This window comes from Talpa europaea (genome assembly GCF_964194135.1).
Source record: "Talpa europaea genome assembly, chromosome: 8".
NCBI classification, from domain to species: Eukaryota; Metazoa; Chordata; class Mammalia; order Eulipotyphla; family Talpidae; genus Talpa; species Talpa europaea.
The window spans coordinates 118,848,891-118,868,477 of record NC_140075.1 but is presented as its reverse complement, the minus strand read 5'-3'; the positions used below and the strand labels follow the sequence as shown (position 1 = coordinate 118,868,477).

Genomic DNA, 19,587 nt, shown 5'->3' with positions numbered 1-19,587 from the left:
TACAGATGTGTTCGCTTTGGGAATATTCATTGACCTCTACACTTAAAATTTGTGTACTTTCTCTACATATATTATATTTCAATAAAACATTTAAAAAATATCTACAAGACCATTTCCTTTTTAGAAAAACTATCTTGCCTTTCACCAATCAGAAATGGAAATGACCAGTAATAAATATTTTGCTGACAAGAATCTGTAACTATCTTCTAGAAAATAACTTTGGTACCAAATTCACTGAGACAATAATACTGACGCCAAATCCTCAAGGGCGTAATTCTGTTGATGTTAAAATAACACCAATCTGGGGTCTCCCCTAGTGGTGCAAGGGGTTAAGCACTGCCCTGTGAAGCACTCCACAGCCTCTGCAGCACGAGTTTGATCCCCAGCTGGCCAGGGAGCTACCCACATGGTGCAGCAGACCCCTCCTGCTTCTCCCACTGCTCCCCTCAGCAGTGGATTTCAGTCTGCCTGATCTGCTCCCCACTCTGTCTCTGGTGAGTCCTCTCACCCCCGACATCTCTGGCCTGTACCCCAGCTGTTGTGTGCATAAATAAATAAATCTTTAAAAAAAATGACACCAATCTGAAAGGACCTTGACTTCTTTAGATACTAACTTGTAAAAAAAAAATAGTTTTTATGCATTTTTATGTACTATATTTATTCAGGGTATCCTAATAATTTTCTAAATCTATTCATGATTACCTTTAATGCTAAGATCCTATTTTAATAATAGGAGCAGTTAGAGAAAGAGAAGCAACAGAATGATGGAAGGCCCATGAGTGAGAAAACCTTTGAAAAGAAACGTAAGTAGTTTGCCTGCATCTGCATGTTCAGTAACACAGTTGATGTTGCATCCTGGCATTCTGAAAGACCATGCTGAGTTTTTAATTTGATATGGAAAATTCTTTCAATTTGAAAAATTTTTAAAAAATGGGTTAATGTGGTACAGATTTAGAAATACATGAGCAAATGGTGGGGATCAGTGTGGAGCCATCAAAGGAAAGCCTAAATTTGATCATAGCAATAAGGTTGTAAAATTGATCACAAGTAGCTAGGTTTGAAATAGGTAAATATACAAAAAAAGAATAGTTGGGAAAGACTGCTGCTTAGCTGGGGATACTAATTCATACTCTCTTGTATAATGTATAGAGATTGAAAAGCATTTAGAGGACATTATAGAACTTAATGCAGAGTCTATTTTATTTAGGTAGAGACATGAAGGCACCGACAACTCTGCCCAAGAACACGCCTGTTTCGGTTTCTGGACCCGCTTCTGGGACCCCATCCACAAGTAGGAAACAGCATCTTGTGTCTCCCTTTTTCCTTTCATAAAACTTGATGACGGGAAAGTCACTCAGTTTGACAATATATATTATTCTAAAGCACCTTTTGGCCTCCGTTGTTGGTTGGTGCGGTGGTTCTTATGGGCAGTAGGGGTGACTAAGGAAGGAAATCTAGACCCTCCAAGTGTTACTGACAGGTGGTAGTTGGCGAGGGATTGGGGGTTGGGCAGCTAAGAATGAACTGAAAATTATATTTTCCTTCTGCTTACCACTCTAGGCAAAGAGATCAAGAAATCCAAATTGATTCGAAGCCAGTCTTTCAACAATCAAGCTTTTCATGCAAAATATGGCACCTTAGACAAGTGTGCTAGGTATGATCTGTCAGCGATTTACATTTTAACTTAATTCTTACTTTATAGTCACAGAGCTTTATTTATGTGAAATGTTTACATTCTGATGACAGTTGGGATTACTCTTGAATTTTTTTATAGATCAATAATTTGTCAGTTTTCTAAAGATTGTTACATTAGGAAAAAACCCAGCAGTGTGCATGAGAACATCTCTGTAACCTGGCACCCTGGGAGGACTGCTCACAACACCGTGTGACAGCAGCATGGAATCCAGGGCTGAGGAGGGTGGGTGGTGTCGTGCTCTTCTGGATGCGGGTGAACATGCCCCATTTGCTAATTGGCCGTGGACTTCCAATTACTATTGTTTCTTCTATAAAGAAACCACTGGCATGTTTCAGTGGTAAAATTATCATAACAGAGTTCTTTTGACAAAGGGTAAATATCTATTTCCCCCCTTGGTTCAGCAGACAAATTTTAAGCAGTTAGGAGAGAATAACATAAATTAAATGCTCATGATCTTTTTTATTTCTTGTATGCATATAGTTTATATAGTCATATTGCATAGAACAGCTGCATATCAATTAGCAAGCAAAGTAATTTTTGGGAAACAAAAATTTCCGTTTATGTATCAAGAAAAACATATTATTAAAAAAAATGTTTTTCTTTTACAGATTGCTCGTTTCAAATTTTTAGCTATATTTCAGATATGACCATGGATCTGTCTACCGAGAGTTCCTAGCCAGTAGGGTGGTGTCGAGAAGGATAAAAGACATTAGAACTAAAGATAGGTTACTTCCAGGAAAGTGTCATCCATGTTACTTATCTTCACTGAACATAAAAAGAAAAACTGTTATTCTGATACAGCAGAAGTTTCAGAAATGCTTTTAATTATGGGCCACATAATTGTTGTGAGGTATAAAATGTAAAACAAAAAAGAGAAATAACAGTATCAAGCATGTTTCACAAGAATTAGAGGAAAGCATTAAAAAAAATTAACAAAGTCCAAATGCTCACTGACTCGGATTGAAATAAGAATGTTTTATTTTAAACTAAATCATGTTCTTTTCTAGTAAAAGCTCTGCTGCGGCATATACTCCTTCTGTCTCAGGGTTAGCAAAGACTTCTATGATTTCTCTAACTGGTGAGTAGAAATCTGAGCTCTTCAAAAAATTGCTAAAATTACTAAAATGATTTTACTAAATGACCTGTTTACTTTTAGATACAGTATTTTTCCTAAATGTATACTGTGGTCAAATGCCCAAGAAGTTGAGCTTTTCTCTAGTATTGAGAAAATAGTTGACTAGACTCTTTTGTTTTCACTTAGTCAAGACCCAGAATTCAATAATTTACAAGAAAAAGGACAAAACAATTGGATAGTTTTTACCGCAGTCTGAGGACCAGCCTAGGCATAGACTAAAAGTGTTTAAGCAGCTGAAAGCAGTAGGACTTCACTGTGGCTCATTTATAGCCAAACATCTGTGAGATATATATATATATATATATATACACACGAGAGTTTATACCAAGGGTCAGCAAACTTTTTCTGCAAAGGGTCTGTTATTTTAGACCTTGTTGACCAAATTAGTTTCTGTCACAATTACTCAAGTCTGCCATTGAGTAAAAGTGTTTGGCTGTGTTCCACTGAAACTTTATGTACAAAAACAGGTAGTGGGCAAGATTTGGCCCAGAGGCTGTTGTTTGCTGACCTCTTACTTATATCATAGAACATAGGGTTATACTATGAATATGGGGGAAATACTGCTAAAAATTGCTAGTGGCTATAAGTATATTTTTAACTTTTTGCCTGGAAAATATTGGTAGAACATTGCAATATTAACCTACAATGATTTTTTAGTATAAATAATGGCAAATTTACTTGAAGTTCTGAATTTTTTTAAAAACTTAGTTGCATTTCCTTTTGAGGTTAAATTTTGAGTATTTTGTCTTCCCCTTATTCCTTATTGTGTTCTTTTAATTCTCATCAAGAACATATATGCACTCACTGACTGTTCTGTACACAGTATGCTTTTATTTGCCAGGACAGACAATCTTTGTAATATTTAAACTCTGACATTCACACACTGTAGAGAGCATGGTGTGCACAGCCGACTCTGAGGACCCTAAGGATCTGAAAGGATTTGGTGTTAGTTGTTGAACTAGGGAGACCAGCATTTCTTGAAGTTCCCTAAGAAAACCCCCCCAAAAAAAAGAAAAAAGAGAAAAGTTAATCTATGGCTTTAAATGTACCTCATCTTTAAAATGTTTAAAAAATTGTAGCTGTGTCCATAGAAGTCAGTTTGAACAGCTCACCTTGCAGTGAATGTGCAGTGATTGTAAACGTCAGCGAGGGCTTCTTCAAACGTGGATGAGTCCTCTCTGGCCTGTTAGAGATGACTTCCACAAAAGCAGATATTTATTCATAAACTTGTAAGAGTTCTTGCTAAGAAATCTCTTTGTCTAAATCATTAATAATATCACTAAATTCAGAACTGGTTTTTAAAAGCTTTAATTATGTGCATCAATTTCTGTGTTTTGACTTTGCTGATTCTTAAATGACCTTGAGAACAAAGGCACGTATATGGCCTACAAACCATAGAAACATCCAGTCTAAGATAAAAGTGTGTACTTTATAAAATTAACTTGTTTATTTAGAACTGTTACCTTTACTTGAAAAGTAGTCCATCTTCAGTGTTCAGTCTTGTTTTGGGGGAGAAGGAATATGGTTGAATGGATTAGCTCCAAGATTCTTGGCTAGAAAACCGTGCTGATTATTACTATTTCTTACATAATAACAGCCCAGGGAAAGAGTGAATATATACTTGCCTGATTTATGATAAATGGAAGCAAATAGTCTTTTAACAAATGTATTAAGTGTTCACATAGAGAAGAGATTTCCTTCATCTGTGGGGCAGAAGATGGGCTTTAAGATAACTTACGTTTGCGATGAACCTGGAGGTGAGCTAGGATGTTGACAACCGCAGATGCGTGTGGAATAACGCCCCATGCAGAGGACCTGTCCTAAACAAAAGCTGAGAGGTGGTGTCTTCAAGGGGTATCAGCAGCTCAGTTTGGCTGGGGCCCTGCAGCGTGGAGTGGTGTAAGGGAGTCATGTTAAGTAAAACGGGAAGGTCAAATTCATGGGTAGGATGGTCAGATTGAATACCTTTTACTTAATATGAACCTGTCGGTAACATCTGCCAACATGTGCCTGCCGTCAACTATGGCATTCAGCCCAGGCTGTGTGGTCACAGCAGACAGGGTGACTACGAAGAGGATGCCAGGAAGGACTCAGGGAAACAAATCGCAATGTCTCCATTGTTAGTGGGAATAAAAACCAATGGGATGATTCTAGAAAGTAATTTTGTGACGCCCATCAAGAATCCTCGCTTTTTAAAATACTCTTTCGCTCAAATCCCGCTTTCAGTGACGTGTTAGGACACATTAAAATGCACAAAACACACTATGTTATAGTAGGTACCCTTGATGTGATAGTTGAAACTCTAGTCTGTTCGTGAGAAATGTTTCAGGCAAATCCCAGCGGAAGAGCATCCTCAAGATATCTGACCAGTCCCCTCAGAGTGCTGAGGTCATGACAAACAGGGGAGCCTAAGGGACTTTTGGAACCCAGAAGCCTGGGCTCCTGACAAGTGAATGCATGTGGTGTGTTATGTGGGATCCAGACAGGGGAAGGCCAAGGAAACCTGCCAGGGCCGTGGCTTTTACTTATGATAATGTGCCGGTGCTGGTTCATTAACTGCAGCAAGTGCTAGTGTGAGGGCTTAATGGGGGAATGGGCCGGGGAGAGGAAGACGGTAGAAAATCTTTGTATTATCTGCTCAGATATTTTGTATAGCTAAGACTATTTTAAAACATAAAGTCTAGAATAAAAAAAAAAAGTAAGTGCTTATTAGGGATAAATCTGACAAATATGTTAGAAGTACACTAAAAACTTTAAACGATTGTTGAAGCCATTAAGGAAGACCCACACAAGTGGAGCAATCTACCATGTAATAGACTGGTAAACACTGTTGTTACGATGCCAGTCCTTTTTCTTTTTATTCTGTTAGGGAAATAATGAAATCTCTTTCTCTTGCTTCACTTTAATTCACCTGAGAGGTCACGTCACATGCTCATTTAGACCCTTCGGTTAACCCACGTTGGCCTTTATTTTCCACACTGATTAAGAGTCTCCACCTTGTTTCACCATCCTCCTACAATTCTAGGTTCTGGAAGTTTTGAAAAGCAGTTTCAATCTAGCTTATGTCAGGACCGAAAATTTGTTCTGAGGAAGACAGAGCCACTAATGATGCTATTCAGCTTGCACATTCACGCTGCTTTCAGAAGCCAGCTGATGCCACTTCTTTGAAAATTTCTTGGGTGATTCAATGCAATCCTAATCAAAGTTCTAACAGTCTTTTTATAGAAATTTATAAGTGGAGTCTAAAATCTATATTGAAATGCGCAGAACGGAGCATAGCCAAAATCATCTTGCAAAAGAAAGGCAGATTTAGAGAACACAAACTACCTGATTTCAACACTCACTCCAAAGAGCCTGTAATCACGACCGCAAGGCCCACATGGACATATACAGTGAGCTGATTTCCAACAAAAGCTCCAAGATAAATCAGTGTGATGGGAGAGTATTTTCAAAAATTGTGCTGGAACAATCGGTTATCTATATTAAAATAACTGCACCTGAATTCTCATCTCATACTAGACATAAGATTAACTAAAAATATACTGTAAACTTAAGCATAAAAGCAAAACCTCTGAAATCTCAGAAGAAAATTTAGAGGGAATTATTTATGATTTTAGAATAGGCTGAGATTTCTCCAAACCATAAATGATATTGACGTATTGGACTTTATCAAAATTTAAAACTTCTGCATTTTGAATTAGAGCATTAAAAAATGAAAAGGCAGGGTCCTAATTAGGAGAATGTTCACATTACACAGGCCTTGTATCTATCATCTGTAGAACTCTGAGAAATCTTTAAAATCTTTAAACTTATAGAAAGCCTTAAAACTAATAGGCAGCTCATTTAAAAGTGAGAAACCTGTTTGAACATCTACTTCACAGAAGATATACACATAAGTACATGAAACTTACATTAGGGAAATGCAGATGGAAATGCATTGGAAATGCATGGAAATGCACTTCACGTCCACTAGGATGTCTAAGCCTGAGAAAGCTCACCACAGGGAGCGCCCTCTAGACTCTCAGATGTGCTGGTGGAAATGCAAAGTGGCATAAGCACTTTGGCCAATGTGGCAGCTCCTTATGAAGTGAAATATGGTCCGGCAGGTCCACTCTTATGCTTTTACTGGAGAGAAGTTAAAACGTATGTCTACACACAGAATTGTACATGATTATTTCATAATAGTCAAAACTGGAAAAAACCCAAATGTCTGTCAACAGGGGGTGGACAGGCCTGTTTGGCTGTCCACACCGTGGGATGCCTGCCAGCAGGAAAGAGGCTGAAGTGTGGCCCGCACAGCGGCAGGCATGAATCCTGGCATGACCCTGCTGAGTAAGAGAAGCCAGACAAGAGTGCTTACTGTGTGCTTCCATTTATGTAGAATTCTAGAAAGTGCCAGCTAATCTACAGTGACATGAGGCAGAGCAGAGGTGGTCTGGCATGTGGGGCGGGGGGTGGGGGAGTGCGTAGCGGAAGGAGGAACTACAAAAGGACTGAAGTTCACTTGCTTGTGGTGATGGCTGCCTGTGATTTTGACAGGAGAGATGTCAAAGTCTCAAATTTATGCAGTTTATTGTATGCAAGTTACACCAACAAAATTGATTTTACAAGGAGAAAAGTGAGCTGTGATGAATCCTTCCTCTCTTATGTTAACATCTTTCTCCGTATATTCAGTATGTCTGACTACACCCGGTTTACTTCCAGATGATTCCTTCCGGGCTCGTAATGCCAGCAATGCGCCTTCTTCCTTTTCTTCTAACGCTTCCCTCCCAAGCACCTCCCGAGGCTCAGGGAGCTCTGTCGATCCAAAGGGCAGCGGAAGTAAAGACACACAGCCTCGGAAGGCTGCCTTGTAAGTACTCAGCAGTGGATGCTAAGTGTTACCCCACACGTTCCTTCCCACTTAAATACTTGCCAAGAATGGAAAATGTCACGGGGAGATGCGATAAGTTAACAGGGATCCCTCCCCCACGTCTCTCCGTGAGACGCTTCATACAGGCCCGTCTATATATGGCACAGACCCTGTGATCGTAGGGAGTCAGTTAGAAGCTTTAACAGCCTTCACTGATATCTCAGACCTGTTCTTTTGCTGTGCAATGTTTGCAATTCAGGGTCTCCAGCTCTGAGAAGACACTGGCTAGAATTGCATCCCTTCAGCAACTGTATGTGTGTGTCTATGTGTTGGTGTGCATCTACACATATATAATTATATTATCAATTATATATAATTGTTGTTTTTAAAAGGTGACTCTAGAAATAGCCCATGTACTGACAAATTCATGTGGCGTTTGTGTCCTCCCCTGACTAATCTGGAGGAGGAGGAGGATCCTGCACCATAGCTACTGTTCAGCCTGGGTGGGCTGGCCCGTGTCTGCATTGTCTTGTGTCTGTGACGCGCTGTCTACAGCTCAGGGCCACACCAGATCCGACTCATGTCCTTTACTTATAAAATAAGCCCATGAAATGATTTCGGCAAGTATTAATTATCTCAGTTTTGGCTTCTCAAAAAATTCCATTTTCCAGCTTGTCAGTGTCATGGAGATGACAGGTCTGGTATTCAGGAATTTCATTGCTTTCTTTATTTTTCTTTTTTCTTTAAAAGATTTTATTTATTTTTGTAGAGAAAACTGGGGTGCAGGCCAGAGGTGCAGGGACAGGGTGAGAAGATTCACCAGAGACAGAGTGGGGAGCAGAACAGGCAGACAGACTGAAATACACTGCTGAGGGGAGCAGCAGGCGAGACAGGAGAGGTCTGCTGGGCCATGGTGGGCCTTTGAGGTGGAAGTGCTGAGACTTAACCCCTCGGCCACCAGGGATTTCCGGATTGTCGTTGCTTAAACAAACATGTTGTCTCTTATGTCTTCTGAGGCCAGACAATTGGTGTATTTACGCCTGTGTTAGCTTCCACTATAGTTATTAAAAAAATAGGGAAAATTGTACCATTGAACCAAATGCTATGTTAGATGCACGTAAGATTTGGTAATTAAAGTGAGCTCCAAGTAATCTTTAATGTGTAAAACATTTTTCACTTAATTAGAATATTCAAATACTACGTTTATTCCAAGTAGATTATTCCTATATTTATTTACTTTGTAAGCATTATATGGATTAAATTTTTCATGTTTTGTTTTTCTTACTTTCTCCCTCCTTCTGTCCTCTACCCTGCCCCCATCCCTCTCTTTCTCTTTCTCTCTTCGTTTTTCACAAAGAAAATCCAGAAAATCCAATCCTTAAATCGTCTGCTTGGTAAAGGAGGCAAAACAAAGACCACTGGAGATAATGGGATTGATGACAAGCTCTAAGGCTTGGCTGCGGCTTTGTTTTTCTTTTCACAAATGGAAAAGAGAGTCATAATGGCAGCTGGTGTTAAACTTCACATATTTGAAATTAGATTCCCTAGGAGGTATAATATATATTTCTTGAAAAATAATGTGGTTACAGAATTCCAATGTCATAGTGAAATGTAATGAAAAACAACTTTAGGTATGTGCTTTAACTACTGCTGCAAAAGACACAAGTCTGCATTTATTTAAAGCAGGAATTTCCAATAAGTCTGCATTTATTTGTGCAGGAAACCATCTATTTAATTGTTCTAGAGTTTTAGCCTTTAACAATTACATGAAAGTCCAAATCAGCTGAATTGCTCTACTAGCTAATCGCTTGGACTGGGGCTTGGGGTAAGAAAGGCATCGCATTTTCTCACGTATCTCCAAGCCCAGTCGAGAAGTCACACTGAAGACGGTCCAAGTAGTTATATACAGTCTCGGTCCTGTGATTGTGGTGACAGTATGTTGTACCTGGACACTCCAAAGCTTAAATTTGGCAATGAAAATTCTACAAAGACTTCTGAGAACGTTTCGCTGCAACTACCTTAAAAATAATAGATTGATGATTTCCTTTATTTCCTAGAATTTATTTTATAAATACTTTGTTTACATTTTAGATTGTATTCGTCCTTACTTGATTTGAAATGATGAATCTAGTGTGAATCAGCTGTTATTTCAAGCTATCATGCTTAAGCTATCAACAGCATTTATTGGTACTAATGCAGTATTTTCATCCAAATTTGCCTGTGGAACATATACAGCTCTTAATTTGACAATGTCAGTTCTTGAGATATACCGTATGAAGCTATTGTCAGCTTCTCTATTTCAAAATGCAATCAGCATATTAACTATATTGATACTAGAAAATATTTGGTTTTTTTAAAGTATATTGATGTATGATAAAGATGATCTAATTTGTGGATGCAAATGCGTGTGTGGTTACTTTTTATAATGTGAAATGATGAATAATGAATTTACTCAAAATAAAACATAGGTTAATGAGACACCTGTGTTTGTGAGAACAGTTTTAAATACTTTCCTGAAGTTTTTATTCTATAATTAAGAGTACGACAGTTCATTTTTAAGTAACAAGGAAGGGAAGCATCCTGACATCAACTCTGTTACCCCCAGGCGTCTATTTGCCGTCTATTTGCCTTTTTCTTTTCATATGGCCTCTTTGGCTATTTTTAGTGATTCTCTCAATATCTTTCATTTAAAGGCAGGTAAACGGAATTACTTATTTTGTCGGTAGTTTAAACGAAAGTTGTAAGTCGGCAGGAGAATTCAGTGCACGCTCCTGGGCCTTGTGTGCCAGTTCCGACGCGTGCCCCCAGGGCCTCACCAGCAGAGGCTGAGCTGTGCTGATCAGGAGCCCCCGCCGAGGGGACCTGCTTGCCTCTCCGCGGCACTTTGACTCCCGGCCCGCATTGACTGTTGCTGCAGATAAATGGGAGAATATCCCCTTATTTGTCCCATGAGAAATGTAGCAGAGTTAGGAGCTTTTATTTTCCGTCCTGCAGGTAGAGAAGAGGAAAGCAATCTGGCAGAGAAATGAGCCCACTCCTGAGCTCAGGCGGTCAGAAGTCACCTGCAGCCTTGCCCTTGGCGCTAAACTGATCATCCAAGCTGGCCCATCAGAGTGATTTTTTGGAAGTTGCCTTTATTCCCGACAGCACTTGAAAATTTTCTAAAATTGTAATATTTATTAAAATTAACTCTCAAGGACAGATACATGAAAACAGTATCAAAAATTGGTGACACCTGTGACTACCCATACGTCCCTCGCTCCATTTATACTGGAATCAAGACCCATACTCTTGTAGAGTTTGCAGTTGAATAATTTATCCAACAGGTGCTCTAGGCTAGACGCATGGCAAAGAAAGCGTTCCCTTGTGTGTCCTTGCGGGGGAAGAGGGGCATTTCCTTCATCTTCATCTGTTTGTCAGCTGTGGAAACTTCCCTCTTTAAGGATCGGTTCTAGAGTTTTACTAGTCAGTATTGTAAGCGAAAATAACCAGACTGAGAGCTCAGGTTTCCTGACAGGTGGAGACAGGGCTGAGAAGGGTGCCACTAAATAGAGGCGAGATAAGGAACATGTCGGACTTTTTGTCCCATAACCTCCCGCACAGCACCTGACTTCCTGAGCTCAGCCTCTTCCTCTGGAAGGGGTCCGTCTCGCCTTGAGTCTGCGGGCGTAGAGGGAATGTTTGCATCGAAATGGAAAGGCCCTTCAGCTTGAGCAGGAGTTTTACGGTGAAGATAAAATGAGTTCGATTAAGTCAATAATCTAGTCTCAGCTCTCAGTTGTAGCATGTGGGTGTGACTGTGTATGAGTGTGTGACTGTGTGTCTGCTTAGGGACAGTTTATAAAACCTGATGCTTAAATACTGTGAAGCCTTCTTATGACATCAAATTCTCCACACACACCCCCCGCCCCCCCCCACCGTTAAAACTTGGTAAGATAGATGACATTTTTCATCGAGGTGCATTTTTTAACCATGCACATATACCTGGGAAATCTGAAACCTGGTGTTTTGGGAGCTTCTTTAAGCATATGTGGGGGAATATTTTTAAACATTTTAAATAGCGAATAGGGCCATTTTTTTTTTTGGCTTAGAGAGTGATGTGTTCGAGATCAGGGTGACGTTGTGCTTCACAGTGCCTGTGGCGGCCGACGGGAAGCCTTGAGCCTTTTCACCTCTGGGTTTGACTTGTTTCCTTAAGCGGGCGTTGTTCCCACAGACTTTCTTTTCTAAGTTTCATTTTTTAAAGGTGGGCGATTTGATTGAACCCTCTTTTATTTGTCTTTCTACTATTTTTCCACAAACAAATCTAACTCATTGAATACTAACGGGTCACTTAAGAATAATAGAGTTAGCCCTCTATTTTTTTTTTCTTTTTATGTCCTGGAAATTCCTGCCCTTACTAGTGCCAACTAGTGCCGTTGGAGGGCATACTGGCATGAATTCCTGTCCTGATAGTAGAATGCTGAAAAATTATTCTTCAGATGGCTGCGGCTTATTATATCCTGTTCACATTACTCTGGTTTATATTAGTAATCAAGGTGACTAATCAATAAATTACTTTTAAGTATATTTAAACTGACACAAACAGATGGAAATCCAGTGAGGCATTTGTTCACCACAGGTGACACGCCAACCCCAGTTAGCTCTGTGCACGAGGCGCTGAATTTCTCGCTCAAGTGTTTTCCTGTCATCGTGACAGACAGTGACGGCCTCACAGTGTTTCAGGGGTACTGGTTAATTTCCTGTTCACCTTAGGACAAAGCCCGTGCCTGCATTTTGTTAAGCCAAAGAGGGAAACTGAGAGTTGAGTTCACGCTGCTTGTTTAGCTGGACCCGGTCAGTTGTCAGTTGTTTTAGACAGAAACAAGGACGAGCGAAGTGGACGTGGGGACCGGATTCAGGCGAGTTGGCTGGGTGACCCCTGGCGAGGCTTCCCTCTCTCTCAGGTGCGGGGTGATTTGCACAGCACTGGGGTCCACGGTACTTTCAGGGCCATGATGGTGTCTTCCTCCCTACAGCAACAGGTGGTGGCCTGTGGCTGCACTGGCGCAAAGACAAACATCACCCAGAACTTACCGTTCTTTACACCGATAAAATTGTTAAAAAATAACTGGAGATGTCGGCATATAATGAAGCCTGGCGCCCACAAAGGCGTTATGTGGCCCTGTCCAGTTCCCCACTTCTGTCCTTGTAAAATGAAGGTGTTAACTGAAGCTGCGCTCAGTGGGTGATCTGTCAGGCCACGCAGTGGACGGGCAGCGCCAGGGCGGGGACGGCGAGCAGGGCTGACTAGGGCTATTTTTTTCTAATTGAAGCCAGCAAGAAATGAGCCAGTAAGAAGGTAAAGTGCTCATTTTCACCAGAGGGAAGGGAAGAGAGTGAAGCGCAGGCCTCATGGGGAACGCACGGGTCTTCCTCCCAGGGGTTTTATTTCGAAAAGTGTCCTGATCGCCAGTTTTTCAAGTCCAGATGTGTGAGTAACAGAGCGATGTAAAGATACGCTGCCACGCTGGTCTTCAGCCAAATAACACACTCCTCGAAACAGGCTTAACACACCAAACGGATGATGCAAGCATCTCCTAAACAAGTTTGCATTTAATGCTTGGCTTGCTAGTGGAGGGCACGGGGGACGCCTTCTTCCACCTCTGCCTGGGCTGGCGCCCCGGCTCAGCACCAAGGGTCACACCGTGAGTCACAGCAGAGCGGGGTTCACCACTCTGCCCAGAAACAGAAGCATTCTGGACGTTTCATCATAGATCATGAAATGGAAGGGCCGGTCCACCTTGATGACGGGAGGCATGGAGTAAGCAATCATTTCTGACAGGGTCCCCACAGCTGCCTCCGTCCCTCTTTCATCCACCTCAATCACAGCTCGTTGTAGAATCTGGAAAAGAAGACAGCGTGGATAGCCACGGTCTCTGTGAAGCGCCTGCTCCCTGGGCCGAGGCGCAGGGCTCGCCAGCTGAGAGGAGTGGTCTGAGGTTGCTCTGGGCACCGCCCAGCGTGTAAAGCACATTCTGGACTCAGACCCAGGACTGCGCCTGGCCCGTCGGTGCCGCGTGGTGGAGCCGCAGACACTCCCGCGCGTGCGTGTGGCCCCGGTTCTCGAGCTGAGCTGGTTCTCCTCGAAGAAGCTTTTCAAGCTGCCCTGGAGCCCTGAGGCTGACCATCCTGCTGCCAGGAGGGGCCAGGGGTGCGGTTGTCCCCTGCAGCTTCTGGCACCTGGTCCTGCTCTGAGGGAGTCCCTGGGGCCGTCCCCACTCCGGCTGCCTGTGCTCAGGCTACCTGTTGTGTCTAGGAGGCTCTTTGTCAAGAATCTCATGTGACATGCCTACCCCCCCCCCCATTAGGCCTGGTTATTGTGAGAGGAGCTGTGGACATGGCCAGCAGCACCTGGGACTCAGGTTGCCTGGAGTGAAGGGAGGAGCAGCACACGGAGGGTCACAGCTTGTGGGAAGGCAGCGGTTGCCTCGACGTTTCACGTGTTTTCAGCCAAACTTCTCTCAGGTTGAGAGACGGCGGGGCTGTTAAGTGTCTTGTCTGGGATGACAAGGTCTGAGAGCAGGCTCAGATCGCCCCGCCGGGCCCCTCCTCGGTGGATGCCACTTTCTTAGAATTGAAAAATGCAACCATAATAAAAAAATTAAAGAAAAATGCAACCAGACAGGACAATATCGGCCAGACGCGCAGCTAAGCAAGACTGGCGTGAGTGTCAGCTGCCGTTTTCATGGGTGTAAGGGGGCCGCTCCTGGCCTTTGTGACTGGGTGGGACGGCAAAGGCTCCTCCAGGAACCGAGAATACCTCCACTGAGAACATGGAGCGGCCGAGGGGACGCCTGCTAGGAGGCGACTCAGGTGGCTCTGAGAGGCAGCACGAAGGCCAGAGGGTAGGGTTTGGGTAGGAGGGACGGACCTGGGTGTGTCCTTGCAACAATTCAACCATTTGTGGATGAGGCTGCTTTCTAGGAGGTAGTGAGTTCCCGGTCACTGGAAGCATTAAAAATTTTTTTTAAAAAGTCTAGAGGGCTGTTCTGTAGGGAAGTTGGGCCCGATGACCTGTGGGGGTTTCTTTCATCTCAAAAGTGGTGGAGTTTTAAATGAAGCTGTGACCCAAACCTGCTTCAGTGGAAAATGGTTCCTTGAGCCGTGGAGGAGGGAGGGACTCTACGGGAAAGAAATTAAGTTGTTGAACAAATGTTTTAGTAACGTAACTCAAAATCTTTAAAACACCCCACACGGGGGCTGTTTGAAGTCTTTGGGAATTTCAGCTCAGTTTCCACTTGACCCCGGCAGGCCCCGCGTGTCCGACGGCCCCTCGCCCGCACGCCCGCACGCCCGCACGCCGCCTCTCTTACCGTGGATACTTTGAGGTCCCCGGCGGTAGCTGAGAGCTCGCTCAGCTCAGCCCAGGGCGAGAAGATTTTTCTGATTCCCATCTGCTTAAGCAGTTCGTGCATCTCATACTTCTGATCTAACTTGAACTTTGGCAAGAAGACTTCTATTCTCCTGCGGTGCAAGCACACATCATGGGGAAACGCAGACAAAAGCAGAGACTCCACACCGAAAAGCTCATTTCCTGTTTTCCTTTGTTCCCCCCAAGGGATCTCCCTTGTTGATGGCACATTTTTCTGGGTAGCAGCAAATGTCAAACTTTGTGTCCATTCCCCTCTGGTTTAAAAACAACCCAGCTCACCACCTGCAAGTGGTGGCTCGCAGCAATCCTGCAGGGCCCCGGCTCATGGCAGCTTCCGTCCCCCAGACTCTCCAGGGTGCCTGGAGACGAGTTACCTCCTACCCGTCTGTAGGCAGAGATGCTACCTGCTTTATATATTGGAATTCTCCAGAAAGACGTGGTTGTGAAGGTGAGTTGCTGGATTCAACAATAAGGTAGATGAAAACTACTAATTGGTGCTAAATTAGTCTTGAGGAAGTCCCAATTTCTTAACGTGTGAAGTGCAACCAGAAATACCGGTACCAGCTTCACAGGATTGTTCCGTACGTGTTCATTAAGTGTCCAGAACAGCATCTGGGGTGCACTGGGGACTTAATACAGGTGACTCCCTTTGTGGCTCCCTCTACCCCCCGCATTCTCATCCACCCCTTCTCCCTCCCCCGTGACACCCCTTTCTGTGGGCCAGGCTGTCAGACTGGAGTAGAGCTGAGGACATGGCACGTCTCGAAGATCGATGAACAAACCTACTCAGACGCTTTCTGAGGGGTGGCTGTGTTTGAGGCCCTTGGCTAACACAAGGACTCAAAGAGAAAGACCAGTGAAGAGAAAGCAACACTGGAGGCCTTGGCTGACTCATCCGCGCCAGCTCTGGAGGGTCAGGATGTGGAAGGCGAGGCCCTGGGTTCTTACGCTGCTGCAACCCCAGTGGGTGGATTAATTAGACAAACAACTGCGCGCCTGCTCTGTGCCTCCTCTCTGCGTCACCCCCGCCCCGGTGTCATCTCGTCCAGGGTCCTGGGTCTTTAATTCCACTTACAGGCGGGGGGCTCCCCAGTTCGCACCTCCAGCCTGGCCCTCGCCCTGGACGCCAGATCTGCCTGCCTTCTGGACGTCTCCCCGCATGTCTGAGGGAGAGTTCTGGTGCGCCCCTTCGGGCTGGCCGCCTAAAGGTGCCCGACTTCTTCCTCCCATGTCAGTAAAAGGCACGTGCTTCCCGCAGGTTGCCAAGGCCAAAAACTTGGCAGCCATCGCTGCCACTCCTCTGTCTCGCTCCCACGTGGTCCGCGAGCAAGCCTGTCCCCTCGAGCTTCCTGCAGACCAAGCCCCGTCGTCATCCTTCTGCCACCCCTGCTGCCCATCTGGATCCTTACAGTGACCTCTTGACCAGCTCCTGCTTCCTCCCTCACCACCCTCAGGTCTACTCTCAGCTTGTCACCCTTTCAAGCACCGATCGGACCATATTCTCTCCTTGCAGACTCCTCCACTGGCCACGCTTCTCTCGGGCTCACATGCTCCCCAGCGCTCACTCTTTTGCTTGTACCCCTTCACCCCTGAGACACCCCCCAGGTCACCATCTTCCCTGTCTGCTTACTGTGGCACTCTGCTCGAGGCCTTCCCTGGCATCCTGCCTTGCCAGCACGCCCTCGCCCTTCCCCACACACGTGCCAGAACATGAGCACGTGAGGGCTGGCCTTGTGCCTGGGCCCCTGGGCCCGGCGTGGGGGAGCTGCGGGGAGCGCTGCCGAGTGTGAATGAGGTGGATGGGGATGGAGGGAGAGCAGGACCGGGGCGCCTGGCCTCACCCAGCTCTCCAGGGAAGGGCGCTGCTGCGAGCGCGCAGGGCAGGGGAGGACATACCTGGTGTCCATGTTGCTGAGCCACGTGTCCAGCAGGTCTGAGCTCAGGTAATCTTCCAGGGCCAGGTGGTCGCCCGTCCTCTCTGTGAGGACCACCAGCATGGTGGCGTGGCCTCGGTAGGGCAGCTTGAGCACGTGGCAACGGAAATTGTCATCGAAGGTGGAGGCAAACTTGCCTGCCCTGTACATCATGGGCACCTTAACACCCTCGTACTTGTCCAGGTAGAAAGTGTCCTCTTCAGTGAAGGTGGGGTCAAAAGGGGTCAGCCACTTCCCTGAAGAGGTAAGGAAAGAAGTCCCTGCAGAGGCCGCCCTCCGCAAAGGCGCGGTGCTGATGGAGGCCACAGGCATTCCCTCTGCAGGGGCTTTTGACCACCGCCGAGGCCGGCACCCCCGAAATCCACCTGTCCTGGTCCTTGTGCCCAGCCGGTGGAGCAGCGGGCTGCCGTAGGCCCCGTGGGAACCGCACATCCGAGCACGGCCCGTCTCCTGACAGTGCTCACCGCTCAGACGCCTGCAGCAGCCCCTGCACCCGGCTCTGCTCTGAGCGCCCACTGCCCTCCAACCGGCCCTGGTGTTGGTCCAGCCTGGGGGCCGGGCCTTCCTGCCCCATCTGCCTGGGGCCCTGTGCCTGCCACTTTGCCGGGCACACGCCCAGGTGCCAGCAGAGCCAAGGGGAAACATGGTGACCTTCCCCCGCCCGCTGCTGAGGGTTGAGCAGAGGCCGGGGCCCTTCGCTGACAGTCAGCCACACAGCCCGGCGGAGGCCCCCAGGCAGGCCGCCTTCCTGAGTGTGCGGCCAGGCTGCCAGGACGCTCTTCCTCCTCCCAGACCGTGGGCCCAGTGCCCAGTGTCCGCCGCCTGCCACAGGGCGGCCACACCACGCTCATCTTTCCAGATGGAAAGAACGTGGGCGAGTTCGGGAGCCCCCATGTGAGCTCGGCCTCTGCGTCTATTACGTGGCCTTGATCAAGCCCTGGGCGTAGGACGTGAGAGTCGCGCCACCTCCCCACCACCACCCCCATTTTCTACATTAAGAATCCGAGGACAAGAGACTGGTCACTTGGCCCCAGGTCACAAAAGTAGAGAGTGAAGTAGTAAGGATGAACCCCCAAATCTCTCAGAACTGCTGAGTCAGGACCTCAGGGGAGATCTGTGCTTGGAAAACCAGGCGCGTGGGGCCTCTGGCGGGGCAGCAGGGGAGATGCCCCGCTGCTGCCTGGGCCCACCGCCTTTTTCAGCCTGGGCCCGGGAGCACGTAGGAAACCGCTTGGCATGAGTCCCGTGCCTGCCAAACCCAGGGATGGGGAGACGAGGTCGACCCACGGCTTTGGGAGGGCGGAGCGTCGTATCCAAATACCTTGGAACAAGATGTAATCCACGAGCATTAATTTGGTGTCAGGGTTAATCTCATCAAAGAGCTTGGGGATCTTCCCCTGCGTCTCTTTGTTAATGTAACGATTCATGAGCCCTTTGGCCAGGGAGGCATTGCGAAAATTCATGGGCACACACTGTGTATCGAAATACCTCTTGGAGACATTGAGGAAGGTCTCTTTGACATCAAAATCCTTGTGGATGAAGGCAAAGCTCCCCTGGGCGAGGCCCAGCTCCCGGTTGTGGGAGAGGGTGTCTCTGAGCCTCTTGAAGAGGGCAGGCAGGCTCCCCCCGTGCTGGTGGAGGGCCTCCAGGCCCAGCCCGCTCTCCAGCTGGGTTCTGGTCTGTCCTTCGGCTCCCAGTGTCAAGGTCGCCAAGGCCAAGGCCAGGCCCAGCGGGGAGAAGACCACGTTGTTGTCATGCCTCATGGAGATCTGGCGCAGCAGGTTGAACCCCAAATCGGCGGTGCTGGCAGAGAGCTCCCTGCTGGCCGCCAGCCAGGACTCCTCTTCCTCGTCCCGGGAAGCCTGTGCCCCCTGGCCGGTCTGGTTCCAGGAAGCTGGTACCCCTTGGCTCGTCTGGTTCCAGGACGCCTGCGCGCCACGGCCGGTCTGGTTCCAGGAAGCCCGCACGCCCTCACCGGTCCGGTTCTGAGCGGCGTGGGTCTGCAGCGCCTCCAGCCCTGCCTGGGCCTCTGGGGGCTGGGGGCCCACAGCCGAGCCGAGCACCCGCCACAACCCTGCCAGGAGACAGGGGAGCAGGAGGCTCAGCACCACCTTCATGGGGTCAGCGGGGAGGCCACGGGCGCACTGACCCTCAGCAGCAAGATGTCCTCGGGAGAAAAGCAGCAGAGATTGTTCTTAATGCCCGGTACAGTTCGTCCCCTGTGTACAACGTCAAGGGACAGTTCCTTTGGGGAGCCCACTTCCTTCCCATGCTGGGGTCCAGATCTTATCCCTGGCTTCCTGCAGCTGAGCACTGCCTCCGGGAGACCCTCAGCAAGTGTGGGTCCTGAGGACCCTCATTCCACAGACAAAACCTCAGGCTCCCACCCCTGGCCAGATCCGCTGGCAGCTCCTGCTTGCTCCTGGCTTTTCCCAGAAGAGCAGGGAGCCAAACTGGGGGACTCAAGCCAGGGGGTCTCCACTAACTCTTACTGATCTGCTTCATTCATTACCCTTGAGCGCTGGGCCTTATGTGGCTCCAACAACCGCCGCAGGG

General features: G+C 46.5%; 2 protein-coding genes across 4 annotated transcripts in view; one reads left to right on the top strand and one right to left on the bottom strand.

The window, feature by feature from the left end:
- Positions 1-9,065, top strand: part of PPP4R4 (protein phosphatase 4 regulatory subunit 4) — a gene marked incomplete at both ends in the record, with an annotated part of 74,092 nt that extends 65,027 nt beyond the window's left edge. For 2 of the 3 annotated variants that reach the window (XM_084241207.1, XM_084241206.1), the window contains 6 exons: positions 734-803; positions 1,208-1,291; positions 1,561-1,654; positions 2,704-2,774; positions 7,536-7,683; positions 9,041-9,065. In XM_084241207.1, coding sequence (XP_084097333.1) covers positions 734-803; positions 1,208-1,291; positions 1,561-1,654; positions 2,704-2,774; positions 7,536-7,683; positions 9,041-9,065 — 492 coding nt within the window. Of the gene's footprint in view, positions 1-733; positions 808-1,207; positions 1,292-1,560; positions 1,655-2,703; positions 2,775-7,535; positions 7,684-9,040 lie in introns of all 3 variants that reach the window. The other variant, XM_084241208.1, reaches the window with a different exon arrangement.
- Positions 9,066-13,375: 4,310 nt separating this feature from the next.
- SERPINA10 (serpin family A member 10) lies at positions 13,376-19,171 on the bottom strand (the record flags this gene model as incomplete). The annotated part of the gene is made up of 4 exons (XM_084239793.1): positions 18,353-19,171; positions 16,994-17,267; positions 15,039-15,189; positions 13,376-13,567 (listed from the first exon to the last, which is right to left on the bottom strand). The coding sequence occupies exons 1-4, from the start codon at positions 19,146-19,148 to the stop codon at positions 13,376-13,378; spliced, it is 1,413 nt and encodes a 470-aa protein (XP_084095919.1). The 5' UTR covers positions 19,149-19,171.
- Between the last annotated feature and the right edge of the window lie 416 nt (positions 19,172-19,587).